Source organism: Calidris pugnax, unplaced genomic scaffold, assembly GCF_001431845.1.
Source record: "Calidris pugnax isolate Ruff unplaced genomic scaffold, ASM143184v1 scaffold4, whole genome shotgun sequence".
In the NCBI taxonomy this organism is placed as follows: domain Eukaryota; kingdom Metazoa; phylum Chordata; class Aves; order Charadriiformes; family Scolopacidae; genus Calidris; species Calidris pugnax.
In genome coordinates, this window is record NW_015090781.1 from 5,680,688 (window position 1) to 5,700,792 (window position 20,105).

Below are 20,105 nucleotides of genomic sequence, written 5' to 3' on the forward strand. Positions count from 1 at the left end.
TAATCTAATAAATAAGAGAAGAGGGTGTTCTGCACCTGAACAAACACGTAATCATCCTGGACGATGAGAGAGTTATGGTCAATGTAGCCTGGAAAGGGTTTGCTGCGAGTGGCTTCACTGCAGTTCTGCATCTTGCAGGTGATATATTGGGCATCTGAAAGGAAAAGAACAAAACCAAGACTCTTGAGATCCTGCGCACAGATTTTTCCTACTGTCACAAACCTGTTTGCTGAGACTGCATTTCTGCTTCCCAGCCTCACGTGACATGAAGTGACACCATCCATTTAATACAACACAACACTTGCTTCCCCTACACCCCTCATAAGTGCATCCTTGATGGCTTTATTCCTTTCACTTCCCTCCTTCTTAACCTGCCTCAGCCTCCCTTTATTTCTTTCATTCCACCCTACATCAGAGCTATACATTGTGTCTATGCTGTCTGCACCGAGTGTCTCCAGTTTCCCTGTCATCCCCAGGGTGTAGGATCTGCTGTAGGGCATGAATTTCTCCATAGTGTCACCACTGAGAACCTGTTCCATGGCACACCTCTATTTCCTGCAGCACTTACACTCTGCAGAGTAATTCAGATCAGCTTGGAAAGTCATTCAGACCATCTCCTGTTCAGGGGTTTTACCTATTTCTCTATTGACAGTGTAGGTAGATACACTGACAAACCTGGTGTTCATTCCACACACTCTTGAAACTAAAGCCTTAGCAGTTTTAATCGGTCATATGTTTCAAAGTAAATGGTCTAAATGCAGCCCTAAAGCCATTTCACCCACTGTCACTGTATGGGACATCCTCATCTCCTATTCTGAAGCAGTGCTCATCTCATAATCCATCACCTGAAGAAAAGCAATTTGAATTTCTTCATGGCGATAATTTATCCTAGAATACAGAGCCAGATTCTCAGTATTCAATTTGGGTTCTTTCAGACCAGTTAAGGAGTTGCGCTTTGTTTAATGACGAAGTCAATTTACAGAAAGAAGGATTTTGGCATTTTAGTATTAGCACTTACATGACAGAAACACTACATGGCATTTAATCTTAGAACTACTTCTAATATTTTTCCTTGTTGGAGAAGCACAGCCCCTTGTTTGATATAATTACCACCATCTGATCAGAGAAGTAGCATTTTATACTGAAATAGAAATGGCTGAATTTTTACCACCTCATATTTAATCTCAGTTTTAATTAAAAACTATGATTTGATATTTCCATCCTTACTTCTAAGGGCTGTTGACTTCTGCTTGAAACAGACACGCAGGGTAACGAACCTTTAGGAAAGTTTGATGAGGGATGATTTTACCCCAGCGTTCGCAGAATTCTTGGAATATATGAAGTGCTAAGTATTATTAGTCACTGCAGTTTATAACATTTTATGCTTTTGCAGCTCATTGCAAAACATTTAATTAAAACAGCCCCAACAGCACGATGGAAATACATTTCCCTTCAGAGGGACATGATTTTTTCCACATTAGCCACGAGAGGGCAGGGAACAACGTAACTCCCAGACTGCTCATTCCAACCAGCTCAGGAAAGTTCCCTTTCAGAGCTGTTCAGCCCTTTGGCCCTCTGTTCCCAGCAAGAAGGGAGACAACAGGGCTGGAGCCTCTCTCACCACCCAACAGAACTGTGTGGTGCAGCATGTCCCCCCCTGGACATCAGATGGAGAACAAACATGTGTTTCTTCACCTGCAACACAACCAATTCCCAGTCCTCCTGTTGCTTCAGCCCATTGCACCACGAAGGAGAGCCCCTCACCCCTCGCCTCCACATTCATCCCCTCCCATTCTGTCTCAAGAAGGTTCCCGAGTGAAGTGCCTGACGATCTTGGGCTTAAACAAAGAGGCATCAGTTGAAATGGCTGGCCCCACCACTCCCTGAGCTGTTGGTAAGACTGGGGGCTTTTCACACATGGGATCGAATAGACCTGGATAGCATCAGACCTCTTGTTTCCCACCTTGTTTCCTTTTTTTTTGCCCTTCCTCCCCCCCTCCTCCCCAGTTTCCATTCTAACTCCCCATGCAAAGAAGTTATCTATCCTGAGAGCACAGGAAGGTAACAGGACGGGTGCTGCTGGGACCAACCAGCGAAGAAGATTAAGGAATCTCTTCCACAAGAGATTTTAAAAAGTGTTCCAAGTTGACATCCATTAGAGGTGACTGAAGTTTTTTTGATCCCTTTTTAAAGGAGGAATGGGGACTACATCTATTCTGCTGCGATCGCAGGAGTCTGTACAGCAGTGATTGTACCATTGATGAGGATTTACTAAGGTAATTCCTGTGAACTTTTACAGTGCAATTCTCCATGGCTCCAGTTCTAAAATGCCAGTAATAATGACTAAAGGGCAGAGCACTGAAATTGCTTAAGCTGATCGCCCAAACAGCCAAACCCTGAGATGTGCACGCCAAGAAAAGCTCCCTCTGCCATGGGAGACAGCGAGAAGGAAAACAGGCTTCTTGCAGTGCCTGCATCCCTCTTTTTTCCTTAAGGGTAGTTTTGCTGTGCTCACATTAACTCAGGGATTTTGTTTCGGCACTTGATTCTCATGGACATTTTATGTGATTCCATTGGCAGAGCTTTGTAATTTAGCATTAATTAATGTCAATTAATGTATTCAGTTGCTAAGCTTTGGAATTAATTTCATTAGTTTTCCCGCACAGATGTTTTCCCTGCCATAGGTAATTAGGACATTATGCTTTTCAGTTCCAGAACCCTCACCTCCAACAACAGCTGCTGTTTTTAATATACAACAACAAAGTCACGCTGTGCCTGGAGAGAAGAACATAGCAATTCCCAGCTCTTACACCCCCAGACAGTTTGATTTTGACAGGTTTAGACACCAACAGTAGGATTTTTCTTGGGGACAGGCAGCTATTTCTAAAGAGGAAGCAAGAAAAGTCACAGAACACAAGAATGGAGAGACATCTTGTAAGGGAAACCTCTGACAAAATTAATCTGTTTCAGTGGTGAAAGAGAATTGCAAATGCTAACACATAGCAAAAGTCAGGAGCTGGAGGGACTCTGTGCCATGAAATATTTTAGTCTTTTCTGTTTACTTGAGCTCCATCCTAATATGTTCTCAAGGGAAGCGCATCCAGCCTGTCCCAGAGAGATTTCTTGGCTCAGCTGGTGGAGGTGGAAGGTTGTTGTTGGTTACTGGAGGTTGGTGAGCCTCTACAAATGTACAGGGAAGAGTTTTAAATCCATTCCTAAAGCAAAGTAGGACTTTCTTCAGGATACTTTGTTGCCAAGTGTTATTTCATATGACATAACAAATCATAATACCCACTGCTTTCCAGTCTAAGCTTGCATGCATATCCTTCAAAAACCTTATTTGATCACAAGGAGAGTCAGAGAGAATATTCACTGTACTCAGTGTGAATGTCTCAAGCCTCCTGATTTTTATTTGTATTGCCTTTAATGCACTGAGGAATGCATGAGGAGTTTATGCAAAGAGTATCCATACAATCTATGACTTGTTTGTCTTCCAGATTTACTACGGAGTGTCCTAGTTCATTACTGAACAGCTTAGACATTAGGGATAGTTTCTGCTTTTGAAGGCTGACTGGCATCTGGTAACAAATGAACTGTAAAAACATGGCAGTAACATACCCCACTGACAGACCCAGGCCTGTAACCCCTCTCCAAAAGTGACTAATAACAGAAGCCTAGAAAAGATTATAAGAATTTACCCAGGTGCCTTGGCAGTCCAGGCACACCTTCAGCGTCCACGAACTCCCATGGCAATGAGTACCACAATTTAATTAAATGTTCTCCCATACATTAATCTTTCTACTCCTTTTTTGAGAAACATACAAAATGACTATTTTTTATCCCTTTCCATCTGGTCTGAATATTGATTTGTGAAATGTTTATGATCTGAGAATATATTCACAACTCTCCAGGACTCAGCAACTGCAAAGCAATTAACTAGCAATGAAGATGAGTGAAATGAAGCCATCCCATTTACTAACTACACACAATTCTGTTTTTATCCTGCTGCCACTCTTTCTTCATTGCATGTCAGAGTCAGGAATCTTTCTTTACATGGGGAAGTATATCCTCTGCCATTTCTGGCATAAGAATATAATTAGAGAAAATAACAGATGTCATTCTCCAGGACAAATACTAATCATGATCAGGAAAAAAATACTAATCACAATCAGAAAAAAACAATAAAAATCACTGCACAGATTTAGGGCACTACAGGAATTAATTCACCACTCTAGCTATGTTAGCAAAAGATTGTCAGGCTAGGTTGCCTACTCATTTTTTCTACAGCAGTGATTATTTTATTCTTCTTGGTAATTTTTTGTGGAAACAGTCCAGGCACAACTTTTTAATTCAGACACTGTTGGCCAGATGCTCGGTCCATGTTGATCAGCAAGCAGAGCATACCTGCTGATCGCAGGTGAGGCTTTGGTCTTACCTGCAATCACAGGAGCACCTAAATTACTTCTCAATAATCATAGAATCATAGAATTGTCCAGGCCGGAAGGGACCTCCAAGGGTCATCTAGTCCGACCTCCCCACAGTCAGCAGGGACACCCCCAACTAGACCAGGTTGCCCAGGGCCTTGTCCAGCCTCTCCTTGAATATCTCCAGGGATGGGGCCTCAACCACCTCCCTGGGCAACCTGTTCCAGTGCTCCACTACTCTCACAGTAAAGAACCCTCTCCTAATCTCCAATCTAAATCTGTTCCCCTCCAGCTTGAAGCCATTTCCCCTCGTCCTGTCACTACATAAGAAAAGTTGCTGTATAAATCAGGACAGCAGAAGAAAAGCAAAGTAAACAAAAGTACTTTTTAAATTTAAGGAGCTCTCTAAATTTTTGCCAGCACTTTAGAAAACCCCTTAGATTCTTTCATCCACTCTTTAAAAAAAATAAAAATTATGTAAGTTAAACTACTCAAAATCAATTGGCTTCTATCTACATAAGTGAATGCATCTCTCATAAATGTACTAGTTGGTTTTCTTGACTTGCATTTATGAAACTGTCACTTAGACATCCTTTGAGTCAGCTTTCCAATGCTCTGGAGGGCCAACGGGTACCCAGTTAGTCTCCAAATACCTAGTAGGAATCCATCTTTGTAATTCTCACCAACATTCTGGATTCCTCAGTAGGGATCACATGAATAAAAAATACCTCCATGTCAATTAGCTTGAATCAGGCCTTACTGGGATAACCCTCCCTATCTCAAATCAGAGAAACACATTAATTAAAGATCCTTCAGGACTTGTGTATTCTTTATGAACCTAAGTCCCACGTCATTAAGTCTATATTCTTTCTGAAAGCACTTCAAGCTGTTTTTGAGCAAACCTAGATTTCACTCCTACTAGTCACTCTGCCTGCTGACTGTGGTGGTGAACGTAAGAGGAGCTTATCGCGTGGTTAAGAACTGTAGGAGATTAACTGTCTTATTGGGGTGTTGACCTGAAACCAGGCAAAAAATAATCACAATTCCTGCTGACTGTGCTGGCTTGACTTTGATCCTGTTCTAAAATCAAAGTGGAACACCAGGGACACCCAAGTGTGCAAACAGAAATGTGAGATAAGGTTCATATGAACTTCTTCCAACCAGAAAAATCAGTTTTACTACTGTGCTCTCAGTCCCAGCTTGCCTCAGATTGGGCCTGAAGCCTTTAAAAAATAAACAAAACCATTTGACGAGATGAAAATTTGCCTGGTGCTCTCCAAAATTTACACAACAGGATTGAAAACATAAATGGCAATGATTAGCCCTGCAAATCTCTCTCCATCAATACAACTAAATTGCACAGTCTGTACTCAGTTTGTTCATCACTGCCTTCATCACCCTAGTTTGACGAGACACAGTGTGTTCAGGAGCAGAGATTTCTCTGGATCTAAAAAAAATAAAATTAGGGAGAATGAGCTCAGGTACAACATTGTTAGACTGATCCTCAGGAGGTGTAAATCAATGTGCTGCTGAAGTTATACTGATTTATGCCTGCTAAGAGACTCCTATTTTGGTCCTTGTAAACCTTTTACATTATGTATATAAACACAATAAATAAAATGCACAGACAGACCATAATCAGGGATCAGAGACAGAGAGTTATTGGTATTCTAGCAAGGAAAACCCAATACTAGGGTTGTTGCTGATAGATGTTCTCAAATAACACTGCCAGGGAGATGGGCTAACACTGTTCTCCACTGACATTTCTGCTTCTTCTCCCTAAAGCTGCAGTTGCACTACTCAGCTTCTGCTGGAAAAGATACCAGCACAAGAATGAGGTGGCTTTTTCGTTTGTATTGAGTTCAGCAGGTTTTTGCTTAGCCCTGATATTTCCACTTCAGGATATTTTATTTTAATGTGTGGCTGTTTCCACACCACAGATTCACGGATTCGACAGAGTTGGAAGGGACCTCTAGAGATCATCTAGTCCAACTCCCCTGCTAAAGTAGGATTGCCCAGAGCACATTACTCAGGAGCATCCAGGCAGGTCTTGAAGATCTCCAGAGAAGGGGACTCCACACCCTCCCTGGGCAGCCTGTTCCAGGGCTCTAGCACTCTCACCAGAAAGAAGTTCTTCCTCCTATTTGAGTGGAACTTCCCATGTTCCAGCTTGTGCCAGTTGCCCCTCGTCCTATCGCTGGAAACCACTGAAAAGAGTCCAGCTCCACCCTCCTTCAACCCACCCTTTAGGAACTTGTAAACATAGATGAGATCTCCCCTCAGTCTTCTCTTCTCAAGGCTAAAGAGCCCCAGCTCCTTGAGCCCTTCCTCGTAAAGGAGGTGCTCTAATCCCCTAATCATCTTAGTTGCCCTACATTGGACTCTCTCCAGTACTTCCCTGTCCCTCTTGAACTGGGGAGCCCAGAACTGGACGCAGTATTCCAGTTGTGGCCTCACCAGTGCAGAGCAGAGGAGGAGAATGACCTTCCTCGACCTGCTGGCCACACTTCTCCCTATGCAGCCCAGGATTCCATTGGCCCTCTTGGCCACAATGGCACATTGCTGGCTCATGGAGAGCCTGCCATCCACCAGGACTCCCAGATCCTTTCCCTCAGTAGTACTTCCCAGAAGATCCACCCGTAACCTATATTGGTGCCTGGGGTTCTTCCTCCCCAGGTGCAGGACCTTACATTTGCTCTTGTTGAACCTCATTAGGTTCTTCTCTGCCCAGCTTTCCAGCTTGTTCAAGTCCCGCTAGATGGCCTCCCTTTCTTTCCTTCTTTTTCCCTGCCTTGTTTTGGCAAGTCTACCTCCATCCACCTTCTCAAATTTAATCCTCTTATTGAATTTTTCCACTTGGTTAACTCCCAAAAGAGATATTCCAAACAAAGTATAAATAAGTAAATGTAAGAACATTAAAAAAAAAAAAAAAAAGCAGCATAAAAAAAAAAAAAAACCCAAAAATTGGGCCTGAAGCCTTTAAAAAATAAACAAAACCATTTGACGAGATGAAAATTTGCCTGGTGCTCTCCAAAATTTACACAACAGGATTGAAAACATAAATGGCAATGATTAGCCCTGCAAATCTCTCTCCATCAATACAACTAAATTGCACAGTCTGTACTCAGTTTGTTCATCACTGCCTTCATCACCCTAGTTTGACGAGACACAGTGTGTTCAGGAGCAGAGATTTCTCTGGATCTAAAAAAAATAAAATTAGGGAGAATGAGCTCAGGTACAACATTGTTAGACTGATCCTCAGGAGGTGTAAATCAATGTGCTGCTGAAGTTATACTGATTTATGCCTGCTAAGAGACTCCTATTTTGGTCCTTGTAAACCTTTTACATTATGTATATAAACACAATAAATAAAATGCACAGACAGACCATAATCAGGGATCAGAGACAGAGAGTTATTGGTATTCTAGCAAGGAAAACCCAATACTAGGGTTGTTGCTGATAGATGTTCTCAAATAACACTGCCAGGGAGATGGGCTAACACTGTTCTCCACTGACATTTCTGCTTCTTCTCCCTAAAGCTGCAGTTGCACTACTCAGCTTCTGCTGGAAAAGATACCAGCACAAGAATGAGGTGGCTTTTTCGTTTGTATTGAGTTCAGCAGGTTTTTGCTTAGCCCTGATATTTCCACTTCAGGATATTTTATTTTAATGTGTGGCTGTTTCCACACCACAGATTCACGGATTCGACAGAGTTGGAAGGGACCTCTAGAGATCATCTAGTCCAACTCCCCTGCTAAAGTAGGATTGCCCAGAGCACATTACTCAGGAGCATCCAGGCAGGTCTTGAAGATCTCCAGAGAAGGGGACTCCACACCCTCCCTGGGCAGCCTGTTCCAGGGCTCTAGCACTCTCACCAGAAAGAAGTTCTTCCTCCTATTTGAGTGGAACTTCCCATGTTCCAGCTTGTGCCAGTTGCCCCTCGTCCTATCGCTGGAAACCACTGAAAAGAGTCCAGCTCCACCCTCCTTCAACCCACCCTTTAGGAACTTGTAAACATAGATGAGATCTCCCCTCAGTCTTCTCTTCTCAAGGCTAAAGAGCCCCAGCTCCTTGAGCCCTTCCTCGTAAAGGAGGTGCTCTAATCCCCTAATCATCTTAGTTGCCCTACATTGGACTCTCTCCAGTACTTCCCTGTCCCTCTTGAACTGGGGAGCCCAGAACTGGACGCAGTATTCCAGTTGTGGCCTCACCAGTGCAGAGCAGAGGAGGAGAATGACCTTCCTCGACCTGCTGGCCACACTTCTCCCTATGCAGCCCAGGATTCCATTGGCCCTCTTGGCCACAATGGCACATTGCTGGCTCATGGAGAGCCTGCCATCCACCAGGACTCCCAGATCCTTTCCCTCAGTAGTACTTCCCAGAAGATCCACCCGTAACCTATATTGGTGCCTGGGGTTCTTCCTCCCCAGGTGCAGGACCTTACATTTGCTCTTGTTGAACCTCATTAGGTTCTTCTCTGCCCAGCTTTCCAGCTTGTTCAAGTCCCGCTAGATGGCCTCCCTTTCTTTCCTTCTTTTTCCCTGCCTTGTTTTGGCAAGTCTACCTCCATCCACCTTCTCAAATTTAATCCTCTTATTGAATTTTTCCACTTGGTTAACTCCCAAAAGAGATATTCCAAACAAAGTATAAATAAGTAAATGTAAGAACATTAAAAAAAAAAAAAAAAAGCAGCATGAAAAAAAAGAAAAAACCCAAGAAAAATTATTTGCAAATTACCCTCAGCTTGAAATAAAGGTATAGAATCATCAAGTTCCAACCCCCCTGCTGTGGACAGGGACACCTCCCACTAGACCAGGTTGCTCAAAGCCCCATCCAACCTGGTCTTGAACAACTTAGGGGATATCTTTCTTACTCCAACACAGTTCACCCCACCAACCCACTGCCAGCAACACACCTGCTTCATTCCAGAGGAGAAAGATTTATTTATCCACTGGGGGGTGATGGTGACTTTGTCCAGGAAAAGAAGACTGTTTAGTACTTACAAAGGCAGTTCTAGTAGCCAAAAGACCTGACTATACCAAGTTGGTCATGGTAACTAAAGTAATGGACCATGTGTACACTCTTAGCCTGTTTTAGACTCAAAACCCCGTGACCTGCAGTGCTACCAAATGTCTTCTGGCAAAACCATACCATGATATGTTCCAAGGTTACTGCTTCCAGCTACCCACTGTCCTCTGCCAGAGACCAACACTCCCTGGAAAAAAAAAAAAAAAAAAAAAAAAATAAAAAAAATAAAAAAAAAAAAAAAAGGCAGCATGAAAAAAAAGAAAAAACCCAAGAAAAATTATTTGCAAATTACCCTCAGCTTGAAATAAAGGTATAGAATCATCAAGTTCCAACCCCCCTGCTGTGGACAGGGACACCTCCCACTAGACCAGGTTGCTCAAAGCCCCATCCAACCTGGTCTTGAACAACTTAGGGGATATCTTTCTTACTCCAACACAGTTCACCCCACCAACCCACTGCCAGCAACACACCTGCTTCATTCCAGAGGAGAAAGATTTATTTATCCACTGGGGGGTGATGGTGACTTTGTCCAGGAAAAGAAGACTGTTTAGTACTTACAAAGGCAGTTCTAGTAGCCAAAAGACCTGACTATACCAAGTTGGTCATGGTAACTAAAGTAATGGACCATGTGTACACTCTTAGCCTGTTTTAGACTCAAAACCCCGTGACCTGCAGTGCTACCAAATGTCTTCTGGCAAAACCATACCATGATATGTTCCAAGGTTACTGCTTCCAGCTACCCACTGTCCTCTGCCAGAGACCAACACTCCCTGGAACAACAGGCAAAACAGAGCATATAATAGAATTGTATCATAGAATGGTTTAGTTTGGAAGGGACCTTTAAGATCATCTAGTTCCAAGCCCCCTGCTGTGGTCAGGGACATCTTCTGGGGGGGTGGGACTAGAGCAGGTTACTGAAAGCCCCATCCAACCTGGCCTTGAACACTTCCAGGGATGAAGCATCCACAGCTTCTCTGCGCAACCTGTTCCAGCACCTCACCACCTGTTCCAGTGTCTCACCATGCACAGGAAAATGCACTTACTGAAAATCCAACACTTTTTCGTATATGGCCAATGAGCTGAGCTGGGGACCTCCTGAATCATTAGCAGAAGTTTCATCCGAATGACTGGTTTGCAAGAGGGGTCACCACTGGCTGAAGGTTTGACACCGCTGCTATATTTACACTGGTAGTTCTGTCACTGCCTAAACGGAGAAACTTAAATTGTGCTGCCTCACAACTATGCCAAAATAAGTGCTCAGAATCAGTTACTAGAGCTTAGCTGATGAGCAATAATTTGTTATTCCACTATTCTTTACTAATATGCCTGACTCTTTAGTGAGTTTCCCTGTTTTTTAGTTGAAGTTTAAGAGCTTTAATAAAGCTAACTAATTTGTTAAGGACTCAAGAAGTCTTTTTTCTAAAAAGTGCTTTCTACGCGCTGTAGCTGTGCAAAATGTTCTTATTACAACCTAAGAACTCAAAGAAGACCACTCATTGCATTTGGAGCATTGCACCTTCTCCGCCCACTGAAGTTGGAGGGAGCTTCCTCCTTTTGAGGGGGCTGAGCACCCCTCAAAAGTACGACCAGAATATAACTCCATAAACACTGATTGCAATGCTTCAACTCAAGACCTCAAACTCTTAATGCCTTATAACAGTAATATTTTGTGCTGAGATAGACACCGTCCTGTTAGAATATTTCATTCTCATTTAGCATGTCCCAAGAAATAGAAAGTCTCATGTTCCCAGCCTTGGCACCACGTTCAGGTAAGTGAAATTGAGAGGAGAAATCATAATCAGAGGTCACAAATCATAAGAAATAGAGATAATGCATTCTTTCACTTTTACTAATCTTGCATATCTTGAAATGGAAAGACCTTTAAAACTTTATGGTTTCTATCGCAACTGTTTCCTTTCAGAATTCATCTTTCAAAAAATTCTCTTTCATGCTAAATTTCAGTGAGTTAAAAAACTGATTACCTTATAGTTAGTATTACCTATCCTGACAGTTTTTAACTTTCCAAAGACAAAATACACATTTTAAGTAACACCACTGCATTTGGGGCTACAGCTCAGGGGAGAATTTTATCCATTTTTAAAGGAATTAATTGACTGCATCATTAATACTTCTATATTACAAATGGTAAAAATCTGCTTGTTACGTTGCAGCAAAGCTGCTATTTACAGAGGAAACAATATGGAATTACAACGACAAGATCTATGGCAGCCAAGCTTCTGGTGTGATGCCTGCCTGAGGCAATCCAGCCTGTGGAAAAGAAATCCATGGAGGAAGATCTGCAAAGGCAGTGGAGCTCAAAGATAAACCTTGAGGAAGCATGGGTGGGAGAAGAAAAGGCCAGTGGGTGGCTCAAGATGCCTCAGAGAATTTACAGCCAATTAGGAGAATATTTTGGAGTTCTAAGTAAAGGACACTCCTGGAATGGAGAAAAGCACCTCAAGAGGCAAAGCAGGGAGGGAGAGGAGCTGATGAAAGTGAAGGACATGATAGGACAAACAATAACAGTGAAGGATACACTTTGGCTGGTCATTAAAAGGTTTCTAATGTGAGAGAAATGATGTGTTTTCAAAGGTAATACCCTAGGCAGAGTATCCCTGGTAAGTTAAAACTGTAAAACTATCAACAAGGTGATAGTATGAACTGTGTGAAACAACAGCAGCTACAGTCTGTGACCCAGGAACTTCTCTCCAATGTCATGTTGTTCCCACGAATAAAAGTCATGTAGGAAGAAAGAAAAGTGCTGTATATACTAACCCAAATCACTGCTTATCACCTCTTCTTTGTTACCATGTTCTCAGCTCCTTTCACAGTTGGCAAGACCTCTCTTTGGACAGACTTGCCTCAGAACAGTCAAACCCCTCATAGTAAATGAGTGAAGCAGTAAAGTCAGATTTCCACCATGATATTTTGTGGTTACAAGAACATGAGAGCAGTCCAGAATCCCACAATATTCAGAAGCTGATGTACTTACGACCATCCACTGTCTTTGCCTCCAGGTGCACGAGATCAGGCTCTCTACCAGACCCCATCATAGACCTGTAAACGACAGATTAATTCAAATGTGTTAAAAACAACAGATACCAGAAATGTCTGAGAGATTAATTCCACAAGAGATCCTGTTAACCTGGACCTAAACTCATACTCACAAGAAAAAGCTGATAATTTTGAAAGTATTTTGGAGTTTACCCGAAAATAAACTTGAAAATTGGAAAGAAAGTCTGCCATTTTATTGAATCAATGCCACTGTACGTATGAGTTCTTTATTTCTGACCTCTTCACTTCACTTATTTACACCAAGAGACTTGCTTCTGTTCTTGTTGGCACCTGACAACCCCCTGGTTTGGTTAGAAGGACGCATTTCAGTTCTGGGTGGGATACAGAGACTTTAATTGATGGGATAATAGTGTTTGCCAGCATACTAATTATAGCTGTTCCTTTATATTGGACATTTTATACACATTTGCTTAATTGACACTCTTAATGATCAATATTCCCTCATTAATTAAGAAATTTTAAAAACTCATTTCATCCTGAGACATTTTATCACTTCTGATCTAATAAAAACAGTGTTCCATTAATAAAAGAAATGTCGGATTGACTCAGAAAATGACTGTTCACTCTGAATTAACAAGCAACCAGATAAAGACATTGAGCACTGCAAATAAGGGTTTTATAGACTCAAGCTTTGCTTCCACTGTTGAGGTTGCCCGGGACTGGCACTGCTGGCTTCAACTACTCCCTGGGACAGTCCAAATGGCCAGTGGTTTGATGGATTGTCTGAATTATGGCAAGTATGTGCCAATCCCATTGTACAGCAGCCTCAGCAGCATCTCTGATAATCAGCCTTGTTTCTGGTTTTGGTCCTGTCATCCAAATCATAATGTTAGATTAACACTAAGGGTTAACAACCAGTTCCTTGTCAGCTGCCTAACCTCCAAGTTAATAGATGCATCAGGGAAGAGAAACATTCATTTCCAGTGATAGACAAATTAGATGCTGTTCTTCAAAGCCTCATTATTTTTCAGGAAATCAAAAGTGAGGTTCAAACAGTGACTTAGACCTTAATTCAGTTCCCACTGACTGCAATCAGAGGCAGCTCCAGCCCCTAATCATCATGTGCATTAACTAATAACCATTACAAAAACGTTAACAATAACAAGACTACTTGTGTCCTGATGAAGCCTTAGCTTTGCCTGACAAAATTTGTAACAATTCTCTAGCTAGAAGTTCTCCCTTTTTTTTAATTCTCCTTTGCTGGGGACTGGAAGTTTCAGAAAAGGCTCTTAGCCAGTGTTGCTTTCACCTCTTCTCATTTTTTAATAACATTTACTGCAAGGTCTTTTTCTCCTAAACATTCAACTTCCATTTAAAATCTCTGCTTCCTGACAACTGACACCAAGTGGGTGGGAAGGGAGTACCTTTTTAGGGCATTTTCCTTTTCCTGCTATCATCAGCAGATTTAACACCAAAATCCTGGGCCTTCTAGTAACAAATCAGTTCAAGATAGATAGATGCCAGTGACAAACAGCTCTAAAAGAGTTCAGAAGGACTAAGTTTGTAATTTGGCATGTCTCCATTTTGTTCCTGTTTATTCCAGTGGGCTTTAAGCACACCTGGAACTGGGCTACTGCAGAAGACACAGTACAGCTTTGTTGGTGCATTCCTCCTCCTGGCCTCACACAGCCCCATGGGGATGTGAGCCCTCCAAAGAAACAAGGATTATATTCCACGGATTTGAACGCTTTGTCTCCTTCAAAGATGCACAACAATGATATTCATCCAGCAAAGAACTTGTTGCCCTAGTTAAAGCCTATGACTCTATAGTCAGGTGCTTTGCGAGTTTCTTCCTCACAGTGCTATTCTGACCCCAAGAAACATCTCTATTGCATCTTTTCAGGCAAAGACAGATAATTCAGAAAGAGACGTCTCACTGATGGATAGGATGCTACCATCATTATTATTGTCACTTGTGATATGAGCCATAATTTACATCAAACTCTTAAGTGTCTTAAGAATGGTGTATAAATATCTGCACCCACAAAGCCGTGAAAGTTAGAAGGCTACAGCTGTAGTGACCTGCATATTACTTAGTCTCACATTATGACAGCCAGTATTGGGACAGCAGAAGCTTCAACTCAAGGTAGAATTAAACCATCAATTGTCCCAAGGATGTAGAGAACAAGGATGGCTGAAGCACGACTGGTGATAAACATTATTCATCTACTCAAGGGCTTCCTTTCTTTTGGTACCTCCTAACCCCTGCAAATTAGAAAGGTGATGACAAATGAAGATGAAAACTATGGCTCAGGGAATCTAAGGGAGTTCCTAAAGTCAAATAGGACATCTGAGGTACAGGAAAGAATCATATCCAGGTCTTCCTATCTGCTAGATCTTTTTTGCTACCTTAGAAAATACACATTCCATTGCTTTGATATATAATAGGCTTAATTTACTTGTGACAGCACAAGGTCACAGTCAGGCCCATAATATTAAATGATAACGTGAACTCTGAGTTGCAAAATACAAACACATATCTGCTCAAATCAATATTAGCTGTACAGAGCTGACATCCAGAAACATATCACTCCCATCTGGGTTCTGCTGAGACCTTACTGACCAGGATTTTTTTCATGTCACATTTTCTTGTGCTGGCTTGTTCCATGGTAGCCCTGTGATATTTCTCTAGACATCCCTCCATATGTCCTGAAAAGCCACATAAAGTTATATTCATCTTAACCAGTTATACAACATAGATATTTAACGCTGAGCTAATCACACTCAACTCTCTTTGCAGGCAGTGAGGGGAAACGGGCAGTTTTACACTGTGGTTCATCTGAACAGTGTTTGATGTGACTTCATGAGAAGACAGACTTTATCTTGGAAAGGGCTGTTTCTCTCCACTGAATACAAGATGTCTGTATGCTTCCACTACAGACACCCACGCGTGATCATATATAGGTCCCAAAACAGGTAACACAACAGGCCTGATTTGCGTGCATTACCTACATTTAAGAACATGAATTACAAATTATGAATCGTAAGTAAGGGGAAAGAGAATGTCCCAGGCCACCTTCTGTCTGAGAGAGTAGTGTTTTATATAGCTTACCTCAACCTTATTATTTACTATATGGCATGTGAAAGCCTAGGAGACATTCAGAAATGCTATATTGACCATAATGAGCATATATGGGAGATAAAGACCATGCTCTTGGCTGCACCACACCCAACAGCATCCACTCTGTAGGAAGATAGACATATCCTATTTACATGCATGGGACAATCAGTTCTTAAAGCATTTACTGGGAACAATGTGTTAGGAGCTGTGGAATATACATTAGAAATCTTAAATTTTTAGTATGTCAACCAGATCTATCACAACACTACTGAGTGTGCAGCTACACTTTTAGTAGGTTTTCTTGGCTTTTTCATTTTGTTGGGGCAAAAAAAGTGTCATCCTTAGAAGCTGAGGAGGACAATGTACTTCTACAAGCCTGAATATCATTAAGTAACAGTGTTAAGCCCTTGGCATCAGTATGAAACGAAATGAATAAACCTAACTGATTACAAAGAAATTACAGTCCTGACTGATGACCACGTTGAAGGTTCTTACACTGGAGTGATCAATAAATACGTGCTTCACACATGGAAGAAGGAAACGACATGCTGGATGTGCCCTAGATAACACCAAAGCCTCCCACCTCAAACTCAGTGTTTCTAACCGGATACAACTGCCCACTCTACTTCATTATCTTTTGGGGACATGGTCAGTACAACCTGGTCAACGTACACTTCAGAAATTAAACAAGGAAAAGTGCTTCACATTTTATAGCTTACAAACCAAGCACCCTGCAAAGAACAGAGGCACGGGTGAACAATGCTGTGGGACCCACTCAGACACTGATTTCTCTCAGAAAAATTTCTCTAAAAATAAACAGCAGTGCAAAACTTTGCCCTGCCCTACTCTGAGCAACTTTTGTTAGCTCCACCGGCAGCACTTTCTTCTCTTTTTTCTCAGTTCTATTCTTCCCTTTCAGTATTCGTTCTCAAAGACCGATCGCTCATACAGCCACAAACTTTTCTTCTTGCCACGGTCTATGTTTTCACTTTATGGTAAAATGCCAGCATGCCCTTTGTCCGTCCCTTTAATCTCAGGCTTTCTGTAATACTCCCTGAAACTTCAGTACACCAGGGATACGCTTGCAACACTTTCTGCTGAATGGTGCCTATTGTATTTTTGCGATTAGCTTTTTGTGTTTTGTTGGTATAATTGTCTGGATGTTTTGAAAAAAGAAAAAGGAAAAGAGCGGGGGGAGGAAAAAAAAAAAAAAGAGAAAAAAAATCTTTTGGGAAAATGAGGATTTAAAAAAGCCCAGGGGAGTGCAAAGCAGTAAACCTGCTGCCTTTACACAGAAGATGCTCATGTTATGAAAAATGTAGGACCCCCGCAGTCCTACTACAAAGTTGCTTCCTAAAATTTTAATCATCGTCAAGCCTGCTAAGTAGTCATCTGTATTTGAGGGCTTCACAAATCGATATCAGCGGCCGCAGCGCAGTAATTGCTCTGAATGCAGATTCTATATCCACCGTGAGAAGCAGCACAGGGAAAAGACCCCAAATCATCCTCTGGTTTAAAACTAGGCTGAACTAAACAAAAGCAGCCTGGCACTGCCCATTGCACAGCAAATGCTAGTTGGCATATTTCTGTAGTGACCAACCCCTTGCCATCTCTCGGTCTGAAACATTTCTAAAACCTTGGCTTCCTTGGCCTGTCAGCTCTTTTGAGCCAAGGAAATTCAATAGAGACCCTGTTATCCTGGGGTTTCCACCTCTTCTATCTTTTTTCACTTCTGGGGACAAAACCGATTGTTTATGGATGCTGGGAACTGATGAGGCTTGCAAGGCAGTCGGACCACTCCGAACTGCAAAAAGGCATCATTGTGAAGATAGCAAAAGCTTCCACTTGGTGTACTTAATTTCAAACTAGCATTTTTCATCAACAAAGAACTCGAAGCACCAGTAAATAAGGGCTACATCTCAAGGGTTTGTGCATTCTGGAAAGTAGCTTTGGGTGTCTTTGGTTTTGGATACTTGACTTCAGACACAGTCACACTGTATCTGGGACTACATGCACAAGAAACTTGATGGCAAACTTTTCATACGTATTCCTTGTATCATACTTGCTCACAGCAACCAAATCAAAGGTCTTTTAAGCTAAACAATAAAACACAATGTTATTTTACAGACTCTTCAATGTAAATGGCCCAGAATGAAAGGCTGGAAGAACAGAAATGTTACTTTGCCCTTTTCACAGGCAGAACCAGCACAAATGTCGTTCATTCATTGTACAGGGATAGAGATGTTATGCAGCTTTCCCAGGTCTCAGAGGAAATGAACTGAGTGCAGAACAAGGACTCGTATATGACCATCCCTCACCTTCTTTTAGGGGGAAACAGGTAGGATTTTTTCACGCAGCAAAGGTTGGCAGATAAATGACAGATAACAGCATGACTCTACTAAGGTGGGTGGAATGAGATCCACACTGTTCTGGCCATTTTAAGCTCATCAGCACTGGCTCAGGGGAGGTTAGAAGGGGCTGCAATGCAATGCCAAACAGAAAGAGACACATCGCTTGGAAAATTCGGTTTCACCCCTCATCATTAAAAATGCTCATTTGCCTCAGTGTCCTCTCTTCTCCCTCCTGTCTCCTTCCAACCTGTCCCAATTCTCTTTCTGGATATTAGACTCTAGTTGCATTCTGCAGATGACTTTGTGCTTAACTTGTTACTTGTTTTGAGATGCCTCCTGACCTTCAGCATTATTTCTTCCCAACCCCAATTTGATCCACATATACGGCATTACACAGAAAGACTAATTAGCTGCACAGACAGGTGGAAGACAGAACATACTCTGAGAGATCCTTATGCCGAAATTGTCCTATGAACATAAACATTCTAACAAGCTTTATCCTGTCACAATAGAGCTATAAAGTTGCTCTGTTCAGCACATGATAATGGCTTTGTAATTCAATTATTGGTAGAATTTGCCTTTGGGGATTTATCTTCCTTTAGCCTCAGCACTCATCTGAATCCCTTATCGTAAATCTTGCCAATGCAAAACCAGCTCCTCCATTGCCTCTGGGACCCATCCTGCCACTTCATGTTAAAAAACTGACAGCTTATTCCAACTTAGTGAATAGCAGGGTTCGGTTTTTGTTTTAAAGAACAGAATGAAAACAACAACAGCGGATGACGTTCATGGAACCCTCAGTAGCATCAATTTTTTGGTTCCACTGATGCTTCTATAACACTCTAAATCCTAATTTCCATTCATAAAAATAGTAACATGTAGCACTAAACGGGGAGCTTTTTGTCCAAAGATACAAAAGTACTTGACAATCAACCTCTAAGTAACCTTCCCTGCATGCTACTGATTTGTTCAAGACCTATGGAAAAGTACAAGACCAGCAGATCAAGCTAGAAATAGGGGTTGAGGAAAATTTTTGTTCTCAGCTTTATAGATAAACTCCACTGATTAGCTAAGAGCACAGGGACCTCATTGATTTGACCAAGATCACACAGTTGTTATGTGGCAGAGACAAAAATAGAGCCTGAGAGTCCTTCAGGCTCCTTTTTCTTTCACTACTATATTGACTTCATGAGGACTTTGCAGACACCCTCTGTTCCTTTTGTGCTTGCAGAGGTCAGTGAATCTGCCCCAGGGAGCTTAGTGTGGGAAGGAATTCTTGTGCTTTCTTTAGTTCAGTCCCTATTATGTGAAATTTTACAGATTTAACTATTCCTGGAACATACTTTAAAAATTGTTTTCTAGCTTTAACATCTCTTAGCCATATTCTCCTGACATGTTTTAGAAACAAAGGGCCAGATTCCAGACAGGCATAAATCAGCACGACATTTCTTTCTATCTGGCCAATAAATCTCTCCTGTCTAATTCTGTCTAATCTAATTAAATTCTCCTTGCTACATCTCTGCACTATTCTTTCCCACATTGTCCAACTAGATGAAATGATATAATTCTGTGCAAATCAGCTGGCAACCATGGGGCCAAATCCATCCTATGGTATGCTTTACTCAGTTTGTCACCTTTTCTCTAGAAGCGATGCAAAATAGCAGCACAGTGAGTAAAACTCAACTTCCCCTAGTTGTGCCACTTCACAACACCAACCTAGAAAAACCAATGGCTGTTGCTGGTTGCTGCTAACACTGATATAGATGATTAGGTAAATGAGGGTAGTGGTGTGACTTCCAGGCCATGGGGAGTCACTTTTACTCTTAACATCACTTTTTTTAACCCTTTGGGTGGGATTATCCACAGCCTTCCACCCCATGATGTCCACATACCCCATAGATTTGAAGACAGTAGCAAATGAAGCCTTCCCCCTGCTGCAGTGACACCACAGCTCTCTGTGGGAAGCTCCAGAGAGGAATCTTGGCTAAAACTCTGAAATAGATGGATGTGACTTCTCAGGGAGGCAGGCATCTATTGCTGTTAATTCTGGGTGGGAGGTGGATCCTCTTAAAATGAGGATCTAATTTAAGTAGATAAAACTCAGTTACCAGGCTTAGATGTTGATTTTGAGATATTCCTCCTGTCCTACAACTTTTTTTCATATAT

General features: G+C 41.9%; 1 protein-coding gene across 4 annotated transcripts in view; it reads right to left on the reverse strand.

Annotated features, from left to right (window-relative positions):
• LOC106898323 (VPS10 domain-containing receptor SorCS1-like) overlaps positions 1 to 20,105 on the reverse strand; it is a 296,409-nt gene that overhangs the window by 75,175 nt on the left and 201,129 nt on the right. For all 4 annotated transcript variants that reach the window (XM_014959531.1, XM_014959524.1, XM_014959514.1 and 1 more), the window contains exons 6-7: positions 12,445 to 12,509; positions 36 to 154 (exon numbers count right to left, since the gene is read on the reverse strand). In XM_014959531.1, the coding sequence (XP_014815017.1) occupies positions 36 to 154; positions 12,445 to 12,509 (184 nt within the window). The remainder of the gene's footprint in view (positions 1 to 35; positions 155 to 12,444; positions 12,510 to 20,105) is intronic.